At 37.5% G+C, this 21,910-nt stretch overlaps 1 protein-coding gene across 1 annotated transcript in view; it reads right to left on the minus strand.

Moving 5' to 3' along the window:
* The window catches only part of iqca1 (IQ motif containing with AAA domain 1), a 99,958-nt gene that overhangs the window by 71,274 nt on the left and 6,774 nt on the right, over positions 1 to 21,910 (minus strand). The window contains exons 5-8 of the mRNA XM_036569795.1: positions 17,584 to 17,655; positions 17,168 to 17,370; positions 7,810 to 7,894; positions 6,049 to 6,198 (exon numbers count right to left, since the gene is read on the minus strand). Of these exons, the coding sequence (XP_036425688.1) occupies positions 6,049 to 6,198; positions 7,810 to 7,894; positions 17,168 to 17,370; positions 17,584 to 17,655 (510 nt within the window). The remainder of the gene's footprint in view (positions 1 to 6,048; positions 6,199 to 7,809; positions 7,895 to 17,167; positions 17,371 to 17,583; positions 17,656 to 21,910) is intronic.

Here is a 21,910-nt window from a genome sequence, read left to right on the forward strand (position 1 = left end):
TAGAATTCTAGTTAAAATGGTTTACAGTGGTAGTGATAAGAGCCAGATGTCTGAAGGGTTTAATGCCTCTAAAGCAGGGGTGTCAAAATGTTTTTATTTCATTTTTAACTAATGTTGTGCTATAACCTGAACTGGCCCATGTTTATTGAAAATACCCAAAAACCTCAGCAGTAAAATAGAGGCAGTTGTAGGACACTTGAAATATTTAAAATTGAAATGTCCCCAGGAGCTCAGTCTTTTAAACCTACCTATCTCCTTAAACTAGACACCTGGAATCCTTTCTTTGCTGCAAGTTCATTAAGACTTGGGCTGAATTTCCGAGCTGCTGAGCTGACGTTTATACTGGCTAAACTGCAGCTGAGATGCAGCTAGTGCATTTGGTGATGTGACTGGTGTGGAACAGTGTAGAATTGTGTAGAACTGAGATGTAACTGCTGTCCCATACCTTTTTTTTTGGGTAGGAGAGTCAGAGCACACATTACATTGCAGTGCATGCTGGGGACTGTAGTGCAGCGCATTGTGAAACAGGCTAATATTAATAGAAAATGAAAATACTTTTGCAGGCCGGATAGGATTGTGTCACAGGCCTTGTGTTTGACACATGGGCTCTAAAGGCTCTCTTACAGAAGGTTATAACACAAAATGGTTATGAATATGCAGGCTGACGTTAGATTTTGGCCTAAAAAGTACTTTTTACAATTAATTCATAGCAGAGAGGTAAACACAGTCCAGTGTATGGCAAAATAGTCCCCAAAGAAAACTTATTTTTTTCTGATTTACCACTGTTTTACTGTTCACCAGGGTATATTCTGGTTTTTGCATCTGAATTTACATGACCAAATCGTAAGGCAAATTATTCAGTAACTGCATGAAATAAATGCACATTTTTATTTTATTCATTTATTTATTTTTTGTAAAAGTTCCCCTCAAATTAACAGAACATGTGTTTTATAATCACACATATTGCTATATGCTTACAATTTACTGCTGAAAGCCAAAAATCTTAGAAGCTCTTTGTATTATTTTATAAAAATAATTTTTACAGAGCAGATCACCGAAGAGACGCCATCTGTTTATAGTTTATAGCCCAGATTTGTGGAAAAATGGGTCGACTTTCAGTAGAAAAAAATTGTGAGTTGAGCTTCTTTTATTATAAGGGTTTAAAATTACATCACCCATCTATTTGACTGGAAAGAAGACAGTTACAGCTCTCATACGACCCCCACCTTTAGAATGTAGCTTATGAAATATGAAAGTTATGAAGAATATGACGAAGTGCGGATTGGATGGTGGTTCCAAGGAGTTGAAAAGGTTAACATTACATATAAAAAAATCAAACGACACGGGTGGGTTCACTGGCTGTTTTGAAAAGTAAATAAAATGGCTGTATTTGTTATGTAGATATTGTGACCCCTGGTTCCCATCACGACCACTGTAAATAAAACAGTCTGTACGTTTCTCTACAGTGAGCCATTTCACATCAAACCACTCTGAACGACTTTGTTTATATGTCAACCACTGAATCATGCAGAAATTATGAGAAATTAATGAATTCCCCTTTAACCCCTTAAAATCCCAGGCTTATTACATACTAAGGCTTATTATTCAGTAACTACAAGAACTCCAGTGCAAACTGGTTATTCTTAGGCTATAGAAATGTGTAATAAAACTTTGGGCCTGCTGGTGGGCCCTGGACATTTAAGGGGTTACATAGCTTTTAAATAAAGTGTTGTCATTTGCAGTCCATACAGGCCACAGCACAGCTATAAGAAGAGCTATATATGAAATTTTAAAGAATGGAAAACAATCTCAATAACACCCTTCAGATACTGAAATGCAGCTCAAGGTGCTTCACAAACACCTGCAAACAGAACAAGCCTAAACATTCAAAAACTAAAGTCAACAGAAAAAATTCCAAATCTCTGAAGCATAGAAACTAAAACTTTTTCATGCTTTAGGTGAGGAATTTCCTGCAAGCAGCATTTGATGATCCAGTATGGGATCTAGTCTTTAAGACACTCTGTAAGGTAGGAGACCCATTTATGGCTAAGAGAAGCACTTTATAATCCATTCCAGGGGCTGATGGGACCAAGAAACTATCTCAAAGTGCAAATTCCATGACCATGAATAAGGGGAATTTCCTCTGTGGGTAGGTCAGTGGAAAGTGGTAGTGTTTAAATATGACCTTTCCTCTTCAAATGCAGTATGTATGCCAGTTCATAATATCTAAACATGTAAATTACATTAACAGGACAAGAAACACTTAAACAGGGGAAGCCTTTAACTGCTCTGAGGCTGCTCTTTGTTGCCACAGAAGGTGCAGTATTTACAGAAAGGAAGGAGTTATGAATGGTAAGGTTGACAGGTTATCAGGGACAGCAGGACAGTGGAGACACGCCTGGCTGGAATCAGAGATATGCGTGAGTGCAGCCTAATAAAATAACATCCTCAACGTTCCTCATCCGAGCCGAGCCCATGGGCTGCAAGATTAACATTCTTTCCTCCGAGCTCAGTGGGGCGTTAGAAGGTTTTTTTTGTGCAGAACACAAGGTTGTTATCCCAGGTCTGTTTTTACACAGCTGGAAAAGTACTACTGGAAGACAATGGCGATTATCCAACAGCAGTCTAAGAGATGGTGAAGGTTCACGCTGTTGTCACCTTGATTCCAGCGTTTTCTAACCTAATCTCTATCTGCTGCACCCGTAATGCACAGTCAATTACCACAGTATTGATTTCAACATGTTTACCTGTCATCAAGAAAGAAAAGAAAAACATGCTCACTCCAATCATACTTACAATAGAAGTCAAGGGGCAGTTGCTGAATTCTGTCACTAATGCATTCATGTATTTCACATATCATGTCATGTATGTACAAGTTAATTAGTGCTAGGATTACACAGTCTTTAGCAGTCATTTTTCTCAGTAAAAAGCTGTATTGCTCTTTTTATTGTGAAAGTTTGTATATTAAGATATTTTCTGTAGTAAAATTAAAAAATATTATTTATAGTGGAGATATTCTGTGCATATACAGTGCAAACCATGGTTAATCTCCACGTTTTACACTGTAAATTGCATTACTTTTACAGTTGTTATGTAAAAATACAGGAGATTACTGCTACATTGCAGTAATCTTGTCGTCCCACTGATTGTAAAGTCACAGCATACTTTAGCTGTTTTACTGTTATTTACTGTTAATATGGTCCAGTAAATTACAGTGAAAATAATGTGACTGGTATCCAGTAATTTACTGTAATTTTACTGTGATGCTTTTAACAGTGTAAAACACTTCAGAAGAATTCTTCATGTCTGCCTGTTTCCATTTCCGTTGCTTGAGACTTACATTAAACTAATTTCAGTTGAGTTGCATAATATAAAGCCTCCCTAAACTCACTTAAAACTCAGTCACAACAGTTGCAATTGTCTCGATCTGGCAAAACATAAACAAAAACATACAAGATTGATTTCACCGGATCAATGGGCATGAAAACAAAACAGTAGATGGTTACTAGACGGCTGAAAAGGAGATGGATTTTATGGAAAGTTGGTAGTTTCTTGAGCCATGAAAACAAACAAATGTGAGTTTTTTGACACTAATGTTTTTGTAACCAGCTGGCTTAACTAACTAGCTAATGCTAACAGATGTTTATTCTTCTTTGTTTGTTGTTTGTTTGTAACCCAACAGTCCTTTCAGTACTTTATTTCGAAACAGTCACAGTAAACACCATTAAAAAGTTTGTCACTATCCCTGTGTTTACTTTGAACCAGACACAGCCAGTTGTGCTTCATTAAAATTATAAATGTTCAATGCTATTTAAACTCCCCCTAGAAACTAGGCCAGGGGTGGCAACCCAAATGTTAAGAAGAGCCATTTTGTCATTTTAACAAAAATCTAACCACGTTGGGAGCCACAACATTTTATCCATTTTACCATCTTGGCTGTAAATATGTCTCAATATGTGCTGATGTACTAGTATAGGCTAAAAATATAATGTAAACGAAAACGCAGACTTACTTTGCTCTGCTTTAAGCTTTAGCTCAGCTATAGCCGCTTTTCTCGCATCTCCAGCAGGAAACTTTTCTGCAAAAGTAGAACAGTTTCTTGTAAATTGTCTCTCAACGCTTTTTACGAGGCTGAAGTCGCTTCTCATTCGCCAGCTTCTTGTTTGAATTTTCCCGCGCCAGAATGTGCCTGCTGCGCCATTTAAGGTGGAACAGGAGAATTCAAACAAGAAGCTGGCGAATGAGAAACTGACTTCAGCTTTGCGACTTTTTAGTGTTTGTCAGTTTCTCGTTGCAGAATAAACGTGTCAGGAAACCAGCTGGAGTGATTATATGCAAATAAATCCATTCATCCCCAAATTATCGATGTTCAACTTAAATCTTTCTCTTTGCCTTTTCGTTACCTACTAGCTAGGCGAGATTATTGTCTATGTTGCTATGTGACCAGCAGTCTGTGTACCAATCCTCAGGGTTAAACGTTGGTGAATTAGCACTTATACATTAACTCCAGTGTTTAAGACCATTTATTGTGAAAACCGTGTTAGAAGTGTGTGTTATATCGATCAGCAGAGCTTTATTTTACAGCAAAGGAGGATTATTCTATTTTTACCTAAACATCCAGTTCTGCTGTGGAGCCGCAACAGGGTAGTAAAAGAGCTGCATGTTGCCGACCCCTGAACTAGGCAGTAGAAATAGTCCAAAATCAGCTGCCTTGAAATAAAATATGTAATAACATGTAAGGCTTACAGAGCGGATTCTAAATGAAAATCAAATATGTTTAGGTGAGATTGGGGTTGTCATTTACCTCAGATATTTTTCCGTTAGTTTCACATTAGCATTATTATGTGGCTCATATTGACATATGAGTTACAAAAATCTTACGTCAGTACACAAAACCTGTTTAAAAAATAAAATATATGATAGAGATCCACAGATACAAAAGCAAAAAAAAAGTGACAGATATACAAATGTACTACGTTGCTGATGACTTTATACAGATCGAGCGCAGTTTGACGCTCTTGGACAAAATAAAAGTTAAAATAAAATTTCCCAAGTTAAAATAAGTTAACATGTCCTCTACAGAGAACACACCTTTGCACAATAACTGTTTATTTGCTGAAATTAACCTACTGAAAAAAAAAACATCAAATGAGGATTGTGCAAAAGTTATGGCACAACTTATACTGTTTCATTTTTTCCAAGATGTTAAACTCAGCAAACAAACAGAAATTGTGCATTAAAATTAGCAGAAAAATGCCCTATTTAGGTCTGTTCCCTGTAGATGATGTTGTACCAAAACATGTAATATGACTAGGGTGTTCAAATGTTTGCATATGACTGTATAGTGAAACAATACGATGCATCAAAAAGAGCAGAGTGGAAAACTAGTGGAGCGACTGAATGTGTTGCTTGCAACTTTGTTATTGAATTGCTTGTTTTTTAACTCGTGGAAATTATGATGTATGCAACTCACAAGACGCAAGTGGCTGCACGGTGTAAGCCAAGCCTGAGAACTGTATTGTGTAACTGTTCGACCGTATTTATGTGATATAGTCACGTATTTCAAATGTTTACTGATCGACCACAGATGCAGCGGTTGGAGATTAGGTTAAAAAGTGCTCCTTTACAGATACAGTGTATTATAAGACAATATCTCATAAACTACCCCCACAAACACTTTCACTTTACTTTAATGAACCTTAGCCTTTGAGAAGAAGAAGCAGCTCAGTTCATTTCAGTCCAGTTCACTGATGTCACCAGGGAGACTAAACAAGACTTTGGGAAAGACTTTACAAAGAGGGAAAATAAAACACTCCTCCAAATGAGCCAATTGTCTGATCTGGCCATGTGCTGGACATTCCTGACTGCTCACGCAAGCTTGACCACCTGCGGTCATCACCACAAAGGGCATTCGTGTCATCGGATGCTCATACACATGCTGAGTCTGCAGATTTAAGTCGGCAGATACGGATCCTTAATGAGAGTTTCTATCGATTTCTTTGATGCCTGCACGTTTCTGTAATCTTTCGCATCAGAACATGACCTTACCTCCATATCTGCTTTCCCCCCTTTGCCTTTTGCTTTTCCTTTCTTGTCTTTTTTCTTCTCTTTTCGTTCCTTGGAAGAATTTTTGTCTTTCTTCCCCTTGGATTTCTTCTTCTCCTTTTCCTGTTGTTTAGCAGCCAGCTCAGCAGCAACCTGCATAACAATTAACACGCACATAATCTTAGGCTAGAATTACAGCCAAAATACTGCTTTTTTCTGATACTAATAAACCTTGTATAATGGCTAACCTCCATACTGACACTGTATATGTTTTCCTTAAAAACTACACTAACTAAGCTTTAAAATATATTTCATATATAAATATTTTTAATATATAAATATTTTTAATGTAAAATTTTCATTTCAGATGGATGTTTTATGCTTAAGACAACCATCTATAGAGTTTTATTTATTTATTATACTTCCAATTAACATTATTAATTAATGATATATAGTACTATGGATTGCTTTGGTAGAAAGTTATTAGCTTTCTGCAGCACTGAGGTTCAATTTTGGCCCATTCTTCTTGACAAACTGTCTTCAATTCTCCAAGGTTACGTGGTTTCCTACTGATAGACTAGAAACTTCATAATCCTAGGAGACTGGCTAGGCCATGCAAACGTCTTCATCTTCTTTTTTAGAAACCAGTCTCGATTTATTTTAGTTGTACACTCTCAAAACAAAGACACGAATGAGGCAGTACTCTTCTTGTCACTGGGGTGGTTCCCTCAAGAGTACATCTCAGTACCTTTAGTCGGGGAACATAACTGTAACATAATGCACTAAAATGATATTTTCTGTTATATTGTCTCTACGCACCCCGTCTCGTCTCCAGGCTTTTTATTTTATTGTTCTGTTTTAAAACATTCGGTAATGAAAACATAAAAATACCTACTTTCCACCTGAAAAAACTTATTAAAGGTGCAGAATTGGACTTTAAAACCACTGTTGTACCTTTGAGGGAACATTTACATTGTTTGTACCTTGATGAAAGAGAAATGTACAGTGTATGTTTGGAGTTGTTATCTTGTTGAAACATCCTTTTTGTACCCTTTATTAGCCAGTGAGATTAAATTCTCCCCTAATATGTCCCATTACAGCCCTCCACAAGTTTCCTTTGTTAGTGTGTAATGCCCCAGTATCGTTTGCAAAGGATCAGGCCCATATCATGATGCTCCCACCACCATACTTCACTGTAGGTGTGGCGTTATTAAGATCATATGTGCACATTTTCTGTCTCCAAACATTATGAGCTGCCTTATTGCCAAAGATTTCATTTTTTGTGACCAGGGTACATTGTTCCAAAGAGTTCTGATGTGTTTAAATGTGTCTACTGACAAAAGGAAAGAAGAAAATTTGCAAATAGAACAAAGATGCTGTTCAGTCCATTGTTCTCAGAACAATGGACTGACCACTCCAAAGTCCAGACCTCAACATCACTAAATGTGTTTCAGATCACCTGAATCATTAGAAGCAGAAAGTGCAACCAACTTGTTAGACTGAACTTTGGAGGCAAAGTGTGGACACACACGTGTATGTATATATATATATATATATATATATATATATATATATATAGATAGATAGATAGATAGATAGATATTGAAAGATGAATAATTTGATTAAAAATCAAATTTTTTGACTGTAAAATAATTTAAGTAAAGGGTAGTCTCTGACTTTTGCACAGTCCTGTAGCTATGATGTGTAAGCTGTGTCAGATAGCTTCATTATTCATGTCCTGTGTGTACATGTGCGTGTGTTGACCTGCTCCGGTGTCTTCTGCGCAAATATGGAAGCTGATCCTCCGTCCTCAGCACTTGGGAAATCAGGGAATTTTCCAGTAGCATCTCTGCAATGCAAAAATAGGCACTTTTTAATGTGTTTGGACATAAAGTACATATATTAGAGTAGTGTGTATTCCAAAAAAAGGGGTCTTCTTTTGGGACTCATGTACAATCAAAGACAACAAGTGCTTTTATTTTGTTCATGCTTTCTGTCAAACTCACAAAAATCAACAAAGGAAACAGCCCAGCTCAATATCCACACGCTAACCTCCAGCTGACCAGGTTAATTACTTTTACCCATTCGTATAGAAAGGCCTCATTTGATTGGCCTCTCATTACGGGACAAAAATAAATAAATCACAGGACTCGTGTGGGGTAATGCAATTAGGCCAGAGATTTTTCAGAATGAAAAAAGACAGGCTTCACTTCTAGATGCAGATCAATAAAACAGCAGGAACAAAGACAAATCGCTCATATGTGAACTGCGAAAGTCATGAATGAAGAGGTTACATTAGCCAGATCCAGCGCACGCACTCAGGGGACCTCAGGCAGGTTTAGAGTAACAGGATAAAAACGTCAGCTCTCCACTCTCACTTCTGCCTTGCTTAATCAGAAGCAGACTGGCTGCTCCTCACGTACTGAGAGGCGGCTTCACTACTACAGGACACATAGAGGAACTAAGCTTCACTGGAAGTATCCTGTAATAGCTAAATTGGTGGATCCCTTTTTCTCTTTTGTTTTTCCAAAAAGATGTCATGTTCTACTTGTCTTGCGTTAGACATAGGAAGGAGATCCACCCATGCAGTGAATGAAGAAGTGGTTACATTTTTTTGTGATCAATTTTTTATTTATTTCCTGTTAATCAAGCAGCTCTTTATCACAACATTACAGAACTGAAGGAAATAAAAAAAAAAACTTTTTTTAATCTGTGGTAATTTCCAACCTAACTAAGTCATGCAGTTTAAATAGCCAGTGTCGTACACTTAGATGTAGGCGAAGACGCCTCTGTGCAGTGATTTTTTTATCCAATGTTAAACCAGCGAGCCACATCCTCCTTTGTTTTCCTGTTAAATTTAAATTGAAGTCATCATTTAGCAGTAATACAGCTGGATCCACGGGATTTTCTTGTCCAACCAGGGCAGATAATATGGTAGTAACCTTTGTCCATCATCCATCAAGTCATTAACATCCCTACATTCCCACACCATATGCAAAAGAGTTCCCATTGGTTGTTGTGGACGATGGTTGCAGTAGGGATTTAATGCACTTACATTTGATTTACATTTGCAGTCAAAATTTGAGCTTTAAACCTGGTTGATCATGATTATCTGCACTTTAAAGAGAAATGAACTTTTTCAAAATTTCTGCATGATGTTTAAGATGTAAACACAGTCATTCGGAGTGGTTTGACATTAAACGCTCTGTTCTTGAGAAACAAAAAAAGATTTGTTCACAGTGGTGATGATAGGAAGCGGACATCTGAAGTGTTTAATGCCTCTAAAAGTTATTACATGAAATAGTTACAAATACGCTGCTTGAGGCCTGAAACATTTTATGATTCATGATAGTTTTGAGAAACGCTTTTGGCCTAAAATGTATTTTTTTAAAGCCATTAATTTTAAGTCAAAATAGTAGTCTAAAGTAGAGGTCTGCATGGTTTTTTCAGTCCCACTCCCACCCGCTCTTGCAAGATCCTGCTCATGCAGAATATCGGAATCATTTGTCCCGCGCAGTTCCGTCAAAGCGAACTGACATCCAGTATCTGACATAATCTATTCACAAATACCTTATCCTCTGCTGAAATAACACAACAGTCATGGTCATCAGGCTCATTGTGAGTAACTTCACCAAATGCCCTTTTTTCCCAGTAAACAAAAAGCAGGAATTAAACCACATTGCGGTTATTTCTGGTGTTTTGCTGGGCAGCTGTGTCCATCCGACTGAAGGCACCACCGTCTCTGTGAGCTATGAGAATTTGCGTGTTGTTCATGTGATCAGTTGCTTCACAGCTGTTTAGAATGACTTCATTAATTTTAACCATTTTACTGTTATCATTTTATATTGTTTATATATATGATTTAGTTCTAACTTATTAAGGCTGTTCATTAATTAATGAATTGCTAATTCATACTGGATTAAAATCACGGATCTCGTCGGTTATCACTCAGATTACGACACCTCCCCAGGTAAAACTGATCCAGCTAGAAGGGCTTTAGAAAACTATTGTTATCACCACTGTACCATCACTACTCACTCATCATCAAAGCCGCTTATCCTCCTGGGTTGTAAAACTAAAAAAAAAATACATAAATCGAGACACTGAATCTTTTTCCTGCCCTGCCATGAGACTCTATAAGCCATTATCATTCAACCAAATTTAAAATACAAACCATCAGGGGACGTGTGACTATTTGACTTTCATACGAATAGAAATATATTTACTTTTGTAAAACTGGCTCTTTATTGATTAGAGTTCATGGATTGTGTGGAGCTTTACTTATCTTTATTAGTTATCTTTACAGGAGCATGTAGCTCATGATTCTTGTATTTTGATGATTTTAATGCAATGAAACAACAAGTAAATGCATTCTTGAACTGTATATTCAACATATATCATTGACCTGATCATCGATGACCAAGTTATTACTGATGGCATCTGTAGTGTAAGAGGTTTGAATGCTAAAGCTAAGAAAAGAGAGTCTCTAATTCTTCATAAAAAAGTAAGTGAGACGAATCACAAGACCATCAGAAGAACTAGTGTCTGCAAGTGTTGTGGCCAATCTGTCAAATGATTTGAGGAAACTGTCACGTATGAGGACCAAATATGGTCAAGCAAGTCACACGTGATCTCAGAATTAGAGGCATTTGAGATGCAACTCAGCAAAAACAGAGGTGTCTCTGAAATAACACCACAGCAAAATGCTGTACAAGTTTCAGTGTTTCAACAGATGCGAGTGTGTGACGCAACATATGACCCAAAAACATGGAAAGTGTGCAAGGGCCAAAAAATTACATATAAAATTACATATATAAATGACATATAAATATTTGTGTCTAACTGTTAAGTATTAACAGGACGCAGATAGGGCCAGTGCATGAGCTCCGTAGGTATGATTCCCACTGCCAAACACAGAGCACTCAGTGTAAATGACGTATTAAGAGTTCAGTGCTATTTCAGTACTGCAATGTGGTAAAGAATTCAATACTTTAGTTTTGAATACTTTTGGCTTTTTGTTTAAATATGCTAAAGTAATATTCCTTCTATAGGACAGGGATCGGCAACATTTTCCTCTGGTGCCACATGCAGCTCATTTCCTGCCCTGTTGTGGCTCCACAGCAGAATTAGATTTGTAGGTAAAATTAAAATAATCCTCCTTTGCAGTAAAATAAAGCTCTGCTGATCGTTCAACACAGTTCTAACACAGTTTCACAGGTCTTAAACGCAGGAGTTAATGTAGAACTGCTAATTCACCAAGGTTGGCGCACAGGCTGCTGGACACCATAACAATACAGACAAAAATCTCAGCTAGCTTGTAGCTAACGAAAAGGCAAAGAGAAAGATTTAAGACAAACATCGATAATTTGGAGACGAATGGACTTATTTGTGTTTATAATCACTCCAGCCGATTTCCTGATATGTTTAATCTAAAAAGAAGAACTGTCAAACATTAAAAAGACACAAAACTGAAGTCAGCTTCTTCTTAGAATTTTTCTGTTCCACCTTAAATGGCGCAACAGCTACATTCTGGCGCCTCAGGCACCATTTAAGGTGGAACGGGAAAAATCTAATAAGAAGCTGGTGAATAAGAAGCAACTCCAGCCTCGTAAAAAGCAGAACATTGAGAGACATTTTACAAGAAACTTTTTCACTTTTGAGGAAAAGCTTCCAGCCAGAGATGTGAGAAAAGTGGCTTAAAGCAGAGGAAAATAAGTCAGCGTTTTTGTTTATATTATATTTTTAAGTCTATACATTAGCTAGCATATATTAAGACATATTTTTAGATGGTAAAGTGTTACTTCAATAAAATGGACGTAAAACGTTGTGGCTCCCAAGGTGGTTTAAAAGGCAAAATGGCACTTCTTAAAATTCGGGTTGGCAACCCCTGCAATAGGAGAATAAAACTGTACATGCTGACTTGGATGGGCAGAGATACATTTATTAGCATATCTAAAACAGAGATGAAAGGTTTTATCAAGTGACCTTACATTTCCTGAAACCAGTATAATCCATTTAACACCAGTTTTAATGCTAGACTGTATTTCCTCATTTCACAAATCTCCACTTCAGAACATGTTTAATGATATTTTAAATTATTTACTTACATGATTTGTTTAACAAAAGCTTTATTTTGATATTGCATTTGAATTTGAATTTCAGAGATGTTAAAAGCACACTCAGGTCAAAATGTGACCATCTGTTGTGAAAATGCCTACTTGCTTCCATAGCAGGATGCTGGAAGGAACTGTGAAAAACTACAACTGCTTTTAAGGTGCTAAGCAGGCCAGACAGCTTCCCATCTTTCACTGTTGCTAGGAAGCTGAATATCTTACTGCAGCCACGTAAGTGTAGTAACTGTCTTCAAATCATCATTACAATGAAGAGAATGGATTACACAAATGACATTTATAACTCATCAGATTAACAAGATGAAGGCTAAAGCAAGCAAGGCAGCTACCTGACTATTTTACCATGATAATGACCCCAAAAACACGAAAAAGTGCAAGAACTATGGGGTGAAGTTGGAAAATTAAAGAACTTTTCTAACTGCTTTCATACTTTCAATGCTGTTAATATAATTAATGAAAGTTATATTTTATAGAACACTGTGAGTTCTAAAAACCAGCTTCCAGCAAACATACTCAAACATTTCGGCACTGGTAAATCTTCAGTGATCAATGAAGCTTGTATAGGAGACACAGAGGTTGTAAAGCTTTCATGTAATAGCTTTGTGTGACGTGACTTTTAGAGGCATTAACCACTTCACACGTCCACCATGGTGAATAATTCTGACTCAGAAAGTTTCACTAGAACAGAGCATTTCACATCAAACCACTCCGAATGACTACATCTCAACAATTATGCAGAATTACGCAGCACTTATAAGAAAAATCCTTGTGAGTCTTTCCTTTAGCCTTAAATGGCCCGGGCCCACCAGCAGGCCTAAAGTTTTATTACCCACTTTTATACCCTAAGAATAGCTGAGCCAGTTTGCATTGTAATCTGTGCAGTTACTGAATAATAAGCCTTAGTATGTAACAAGCCTGGGATTTTAATGGTTAAACACTTAACATCCCAGCCTTATTACACAGTGAGGGCTCTAACTCAGTAACTCCTTGGACTATAATGCAAACTGGCTGGGTTATTCTTAGGTTATAGAAGTCTGTAATAAAACTTTGGTCCTCCTGGCCATTTAAGCGGATAAGGTGGACATTTCAACTCTTTCAATGTCAGTTATGCCTGCTATGACCTCGATCATCAAGGTCAAGGCTTGACAGGATTGATAGGCTTGGTCAGAGGCTATGACCTATGATCATTAAGGAGTCTTACCAACCCAGCCACACACTGTTTCACCTTCTCCCATCTGGGAGGAGATACAGAAGCATTCGGACCAGAACCATCTCCCTGCTGAACTCCACACCACTCCTCTAATACTCATACTTGTATGTTGCACACAATACTTATTCATTATTCAATATCCCTTGCATTTCCACACAACAGACTGTTCACTGTATAGAGAATACAATACATAACTGCTTACTCTAACAGTACGTAACATACCTTATATACATTTGTATTTATAGTACTATGTGTATATATACATGTATATATTATTCATAGATATATTCATAGATATATATCTATCACCTCTTCCTTACAGCTTACAAAGTAAAAAGAACTTATTCCAGTATAGATGTTTGTATAACTCATAGTTTGTTTCATGGTTTAAAGGTGCTGGTTGTTCTTGAATGTTTGGCCCTCTTCATTGCGGCCATACATTTCCATGGCTTACACGAGCATACAGGTACTGTCCATAGCCTCATAATTCCTGGCTTCATAAGAGCGCATAAGCATCATACACGCTGTACATTGTTTCCCCTCCAAGCCCTCAGGTTCCGACAGTCATGTTTGAGTGATTCACCATCTGTCTGGCCCGCTGTCAGACTGCACCATGACTGTTTCACCTCGTCTACCTTAATCAGCGCACCAAAACTACGCCAACACGCCTCACCCTGCAGGTCTTGACCTTGTGTCACGTACATGGTTTATATGAGCACCCGGAGCCTGGTAAGGTCATTGCACAGAGGGGCTGCTGAAGGGCCTATAGTCACTCACCTTCCCTGTGGGGTCCAGCTGAGATGACTTATGACCCTAGTCTCCACACTAATGGGCAGCAACATCCAGTGGCCAGTTGTAAATCAGCCTGGAATGCGCTAATCAGCCTGGCCCCACTCTGAACTGAGCACAAGCTGACCTAGCACGAGTGTTAGCCTAGCATAAACAAGAAAGGCTAATTGAGACCACCGTAGCTACCGCTAACATTCCAGCCTCCAAGCAAAAGAGGCAGAGACAAAAACAGGGAGGAATGCATCTCACAATTAGAGCGAGATAATGCAGATGGAGAGATGGAGTGCAAAGCTCTTGTGATGAGCACTGGAGCATGGGAGCAAATTAGCGGATTAGCCCAAGTACACAAGGGCTAAGAGGAAGTCTGAACGACAGCAGCTTACTAGACATGAACAGCCCCAAAGCTACTGAAAGAAAGCATGCAGAGGTACTAGTTCTTAATTTTGCTGTGCAGCATCTTTCTGTGAATGAATTCAACAAAAAAAATATTTTCTGTACCACTAGTTTTACAAAATAAAACTAAGATTTCCACAGTGCTGTAAATACAGGGTGTCCCAAAAAAGTTGATATCATTTTGTAGTCTAATAACAGCTAATTCCCCCTCAAATGATCTCAAATTTTAACAAAATGTGTAAAAACTAACCAAGTTTAATTTTTAATGTTTTTTTTCAGGTTGAAGAACGGCGTTCACTAGAAATAAAAAGGCATTTTGTGTGTTAGAATATGCTCAAACACAGTCAGACAGGAGAGTGCAGCGGCATTTTCGAGAAAATTCAATAAAAATGCACCAACTAGAAAGCAGATTTGGACATGGCACAAAAAACTCAAAGAGGAAGGCTGTCTGTGCAGGACAAAGGGATCTGGACGACCACCAGTATCGGAGGATATTACATTTGTGAAGCTGTGAAATCGGTGATAAAATCTACATTCCTCTGAATTTCTTGCTCGAATTTTGATAAATGAATCTTGTATTGTTCAACACGAAGCCTATTTAATTTCGTTTGCCTCGGACATGTAGTTATTCAGATATTCTCATCTCAAATGATGTCAATTTTTTTGGGACACCATGTAGCTCTCAATAATCTATAATACTTTCACCTCCATACAGTGTTCCTGTAGGACTGGTTTATAGTAATCTACAGCGTGCAAAAGTCAGAGAACACCCTTTGTTTGTTTAATATCCAGTCAAAACCGCCATTAAATACAACTTATTCATTTTTCAGCATTAGGAAAAAAGCAGAAAACACATATTTAACAGAAATTATACAGAAGCTGCACCAACTAAATATCATTTTTTCAGTATTTAGTGACCATCTTTGCCTTCATCACAGCTTCTATTCTTTTCTGTTTTACAAAGAAATCTGCAGGGATATTTGCCCACACCTCCAAAGGTCAGTCTTAGAAGTTGGTTATATTTTTTGCTTTTCATGATCCAAGTAATCATAAACACATTCAATAATGGCGAGGCCTAGAATTTGGGGGTGGTCAGTCCATTGTTAGAACATAGGCAGATTCTTTGTCTTCTTTGTTCTTGGTCTTCTCACAGTGGGAGGACGAACAGAAACACTTGTGGATTTATTTGGAGCAAGAGTGGGGCTTGATTTTCTGCATGGATGCATGGATGTTATAAGACCCATTATCCTTTAAAACTTTCATTATGCAAGTGGATTATCTTATATCTAGTCTCCTCAGAAATATCTCTTGAAAAATGAGTAACTCGTACTTAATGGCCACCTTGACTAGAAATGAAATAAATGAAAGGGTGGTCTCTGACTTTTGCACTGTACTGTAGTATATAATACCCTATAGTAAACTACATGTCTGAGTTGCAAAGAAGAACAGAAATGCATAAACACCAATGACTACACTGTGTCACCAAGCTAAAACGAGTGCTAAGTATCAGATGTAATCATCGTCTGTGATTTCAGTGATCGGCAATAGCAATAACAATTAAATTTTCCCAGTTTTCACTGAATAATATATCAGGTATTGCAGAAATGCAACCAACTTCTAACACTGACCTTGGAGGTTTGGAAAAATATAGAAAATTCTCTGAAAAACTGAAAGCCAGTCTCCCAAAGAATGGACTAATAAAAGCAACAGGGTCAGACACACTAAATACAGAAAAAATGATATTGGTAACACTTTCTATGAATGTCACCTTTGTAAGCATCTATAAACACATTCATAACATGTTATAATGCATTCATAAGACATTATAAACATAGCTATAAATATTTATAAAAATGCATTATACGTTATAGCCATGCTTATTATGCATTATGAATTGTTAATACATTATAAGTACTGTTCATAACAAATTATAAGAGCTCATAAGTCGTATTAGTCCGCTCTAAGTGAAGTGAAGCGTACTGTACTAAAGCCTCCTCCAGTGTTCAGAGTGAGGCTTCAAGTTGAAGTATTAACTGAAGGATTTACTGAAACACTAAAACATTCACAGTAAAGCACATTACAGGCTTCAAATGTCAGAGTTTAAACTAGGGCTGCCATCAGTGTTTTACCCAATGTGGGAAAGGTAATGTACACCACCGTTAGCTTGGTATTTGTCTTTACGCTCTCCAAGCTGGGACTGACTTCTTTGGCACTGAAATTATAACGTTATTAACACTATTTATAATGCATTATATTAACAATTCATAATGTATAATAAACATGGCTATAAAGTGTAATTCAGTGTAATTCTTTTTTATAAATATTTATAACCATGTTTATAATGCCTTATGAATACATTATAACAAGTTATAAATGTGTTTATAGATGCTTACAAATGCGGCACTCATATTTAGGTGTTAAGGCTTCTGTGTAATTTTCTGTTTAATAAAAGTTTTCAGTTTTTTCCTGATGCCAAAAAATGAATAACCCATACTTAATGGCTGTTCTGACAGGAAATTAAATAAATGAAAGAAGGTCTTTGACTTTTACACTCTACCGTTTATTATGCAACCCCCGTTATATCTCAGTTTTGGTTTACCGGCATTCGAGGAACCACTGGCGTATCTGCTCCTGCATTGTTTCCTTTATGTCTGGTCCATCCACTAAACGAACTGACTCTTTGATGGTGACCAGTGCCTGCTGGTACTCTGTCTCATGGTCCTCCTGCACCTGCCTCCTACTGCTCTCCACCTGCTTGGCTCGCTGATGGGCAGGGCTGAGATTTGGGAGCTGAGGTGCAATCTGCGAACAACAGCAAGTTGATAGAGTAAGATCCTTATCTGATTCTTGGTAAGTGTAAATCTGGAAAGGACAAAACACATGACTGCTTTAGCTTCACTGACTCACTCAGAACCTGAAAAACAATGATCAAAACAGAAAGAGAACTGAGCCAATACAACAGGAGAGGAAATGTCTGTCATAGACAGCACTCAAGCAGGGCATCCTGGTACCAACCATTCCCAAAAAGATCATTTCCTCTAGACGCTCCTTGCTGGTCCTCTTCCTCTGTCTGTAACCCCTCCACACCTACAGTAGATGACAAACAAAACACAGATGTACCGGGATCAGTCCCTGAGAAGGAGTCTGGGGCATTGGAGACAGTCACTGAGCATGATGACATCACATGCCTTTCACAAGAGGCAGTTAATCACAAGCCAGCATTACAAATGAACATTTGTCATAAAGTAATACCAAATAAATCTTAAAATGCCATGAAGGATGATGTAGTGGTGGCACAGTGGTTAAGGTGCTGGTGGACCTAAACAAAATATTGGTTCAAGTCTGGGGACTTCAGAAAATCTCTGCTGCAGTACCACTGTCTGTCTGCTGTGGGCCTTCAAATGAAGACTATAAACCACATAATGCCAGAATAAGAGAAAGTATGAGACTTGTGATGGGCTATTTGTCAAGGAGCCGTCTAGAAACAATTTAAAATATACAGTCAGGTCTAGAAATGTTTGGATAAAAAAAAAGTTCATTGTTATTTCAGATATCTACAACAGCATGTTGGAGCTAAAATTAAATAATGAATATGAGCTCAATGTGCAGACTTTTAGTGTTAATTTAGAGGGTTTTTACATACAAATCAGATGAACCATGTCATATGAACTGTTTTTATACATAGCTCCCCGCTTTTTAAGGTCAAAAGTACTTTGACAGCTGGCTGCTCAGCTGTTCTATGTCCAGCTGTGCATTATTTCCTTATTATTTCACTTGCAAGTAAGCAAATAAAAGGTCTAGAGTTGATTTCAAGTGTGTGACCAGATTCAAGTTTGCCAAAAAAGCCTGTTCAATTCTGTAACAATATCTTATGGACAGATGAGACAAAGACCAACATGTACCAGAATTACTGGAACAGAATTGTATGGAGAAGGGAAAGAACTTCTCATTATCCAAAGCATACTACCTCATCTATGAAGCATGGCGGAGGTAGTGTTATGGCATGGGCATGTATGGGTGCCAATGGAACTGGTTCCATTGTATTTATTGATGATATGAATGCTGCTAAAAGCAGCAGGATGAGTTCTGAAGTGTATAGGGCTACATTATCTCCTCAGATTTAGCCAAATGTTCAGAACCCATTGGACAGCACTTCACAATGCAGACTGACACTGATTTAAAGCATACTGCAAAAGCAAATCAATGCTTTTTTAAGGCAATGTAGTGGAATATTCTGCAATGGCCAAGTCAATCAGCTGACCTCAATCCAGTCAAGCATGTGATTGACTGAAGGCAAAGCTGAAGGTAAAACAACCCAAGAACAACCAGGAACTGAAGACAGCTGTGGTAAAGGCCTGGTAGAGCTTCACCAAGGAAATAGATAGTGTCTGGTGATGTCTGTGGTTTGAATTTCCACATCATTCACTTGGTTTGGATGTAAATACCCTGAAATTAACTCCAGACAGCTAAAATAACAATGACTTTGTCTATGTCCAAGTATTTATGGACCTGACTGTATGCATGTACAAATAAGTACAAATGTTTGAGTCGTCCCAACTTCAGTTTTGAGAAAAGGTAATATTTAAATTTCACTCAACAAATAAGTTCAATTGTGTTAAAAAGCCTTAAGTTTATTAGAATATCCAAATGCAGAATGTTGATTGTTTGTACTAAGTTGGAACAAATTGAGGTTCTTACAGTGTGAATTACTGGTATCTATCACCACATCACCTGCATTCACTTTTTAGCTGAAAGGAATGTACAACATCCGTGACCGGCCGTTTTCTTCCAAACCGGAGAATTCAGTTTTATATGCATACAAAACAGTGAGAATGAGAGCCATTCTAGGTTGACCTCAGCATGAAGGCATGTAATCTTAAGGCTCAGCTTATAGGTTTTTGCTCATAGGCAATGGGAAGGAGCTTCATTTATCCTGAGGATTTTCCTGCCTCTACGTGAGAGCAACAATGAAGCCAGCGCAATTAAGGTTGGTGGGATAAAAGAGATTATGTCTCCAGGATTTCAGACCCCAGAAGTAAGACTGAGAATGAGAAGGGCAAACACTGAGGAGATTAGACCGTCTCAGCATAATACCGTGGCCTACCGTTTGACCCCAGCAAATCACTTAACACACACTGAGGCAAAAACACACAAAATGCCAGTTTATATGGAATTTATCTGTTTCTGCAACGTGAAATGAAATTAAGGCATTTAATAAGCCACAATACTAATGCTCGTATTTATTATTATGATTTATCTCAAAATGATGAGATACAAGATACTGTCTCATACTTGAGATCTTCTATCTTCTAATTATGAAATACTAGTAAGTCATAGCGAGATTTTCTCATACTTATGAGACAGTATCCCATATTAATAGAACCTTTCTAATTTTTACAAGATATTTAGTTATAATAAGATACTAGATAATAAGTCAAAATTATGAGAAATTTTTTTACAATAAATTTTACAATTTACAATATATTTTGTTATGATTGAGACACATCATAACTATCATAACAATGAGAAAACTTTGTATTATTATTATACAATATAGAGTCATAATTGTGAGATACTATCTCATTATGAGATGGTAATTCATTATGAGACAGTACATTTATGAGAAACTCTCATTTTTACCAACTTTTGGTCCTAATTGAGAAGCTCATTCATTATTCTAAGATACTAAGTCATAGTAATAAGATACTATTTCATAATTATGGGAAAATGTCAATATTATACAATATTAAATATTCTCGTTATCATAATATAATAAGTAACTATGAGACACTATCTCATAATTATGGCAAACTTGCTCAATTTCTCACAACTTCATGTTTTTTGAAAGTTTTCAAACTTTTTAAAAAAGTTTTTGAAGTTGAAATTCTATTTTTCATACGAAATTACACAATGTTGTTGACAGTAACATACAGTGAGATTTGGATACCAGTTTTGAAATATGTGCTCTTAATGCTATGCATTTTAGCATTATTTACTGACATAGATATTGTGAAGGCTTTTCTGTTTCTATATGGCTGAGAATTAGTGGATAGTGCAAAGTACACAGTGGCTAAGAGGAGGTGTATGAGAAACTCTCATTATGATCAACTCAATGTTTTTAAGTGTCAGAAACAGGTTCCCAAAAATGAAACTAATCAGCCACAAATATTAAATATGCAATAACCATCACGACAAGTAAAAAGAAAGCCATGTTGTTGTGACAAAGCCCTGTTTTGTACAGTATGTACACTTGCAGGGTCTCTTTCTCACGCGATTGCAAAAAACACTTAGATCTCTTCAATCATATCTCGGATCTCTTTAAGGCTGCATCAGTGTCTGGGTTCAGCAGGCATAGACACACACGCATCCAAGAAGACGTCAAGCTACCCCGGCTCAGATTACATGATTAGAAGAGTAGAAAGGAAGGCCTAAAATCCAGGAACACTTTCTCTCTTGCATCTCTCATCACTGAGGCGCTAATCCGCTCCATGCTAACAAAAGGGCCATAAGCACATTATCCGCACAGATGAGCTGGGCATGTATCTTTTATGTATGGGTGGGATCGCATGACATGCATAATCCCTGGTGGGTAGATTTAGCATTGCAGAGCCAGTCAAGGGCGATGACAGTACAGATGGACATCAGTGAGTTCATGCTCAGGTTGGGCTATGGTTGTGCTCTCCCCTGTGCCTGAAAGTGGGCTTGATGTTTGTCCAACTATGCTTAATTCAGAGTGCATAGGGACTATAATAAAATTCACATCATTTCCGCAGTTAGAGGCCCTTTGGCTCTCTCTAGCTATACTGAATTTACACTAAATGTACTCATTGTCCAGGTTGAAGGCTTCAGAAAAATTTGTATCTCCACATGGATGCTGATATTACATTTTGTGGCAAAGCACTCGAAGTTTGGCATTTGAGTTATGCGACTCTGAGCACCAGTGGAGCAATTGTGGTAAAAAATCAACAATAAATGGCTTATTATTGCCCTTAAAATTACACAGATATATTTCATAGCTGTGATTTGGCATAGCAATACCCAGGTTATACATTTATAACCCAAAGTACGTCTATATTCATCCACAAACATGCAATTGTCGTATCATAAATCATACTCTAGGAAAAGAATACATTGAGAAATATGGCCCTGGTGATATTGTTTTACATTAAGGAAGCCCCTGGAGGTTTGTTGAAAATTTCAAGAATAACTTAATACAGTGTGGGGAGGTACGATGTGAGCTCTCAGCAGCTATTAACTGCAGTTTAGAATGTCCTTGGCTCTAAAATACAGCATAACAGCAGTGAGTTCCAGGGATTTACTCCTGATTGGATGCCCTGCTATC

Source organism: Colossoma macropomum, unplaced genomic scaffold (genome assembly GCF_904425465.1).
Source record: "Colossoma macropomum unplaced genomic scaffold, Colossoma_macropomum, whole genome shotgun sequence".
In the NCBI taxonomy this organism is placed as follows: Eukaryota; Metazoa; Chordata; class Actinopteri; order Characiformes; family Serrasalmidae; genus Colossoma; species Colossoma macropomum.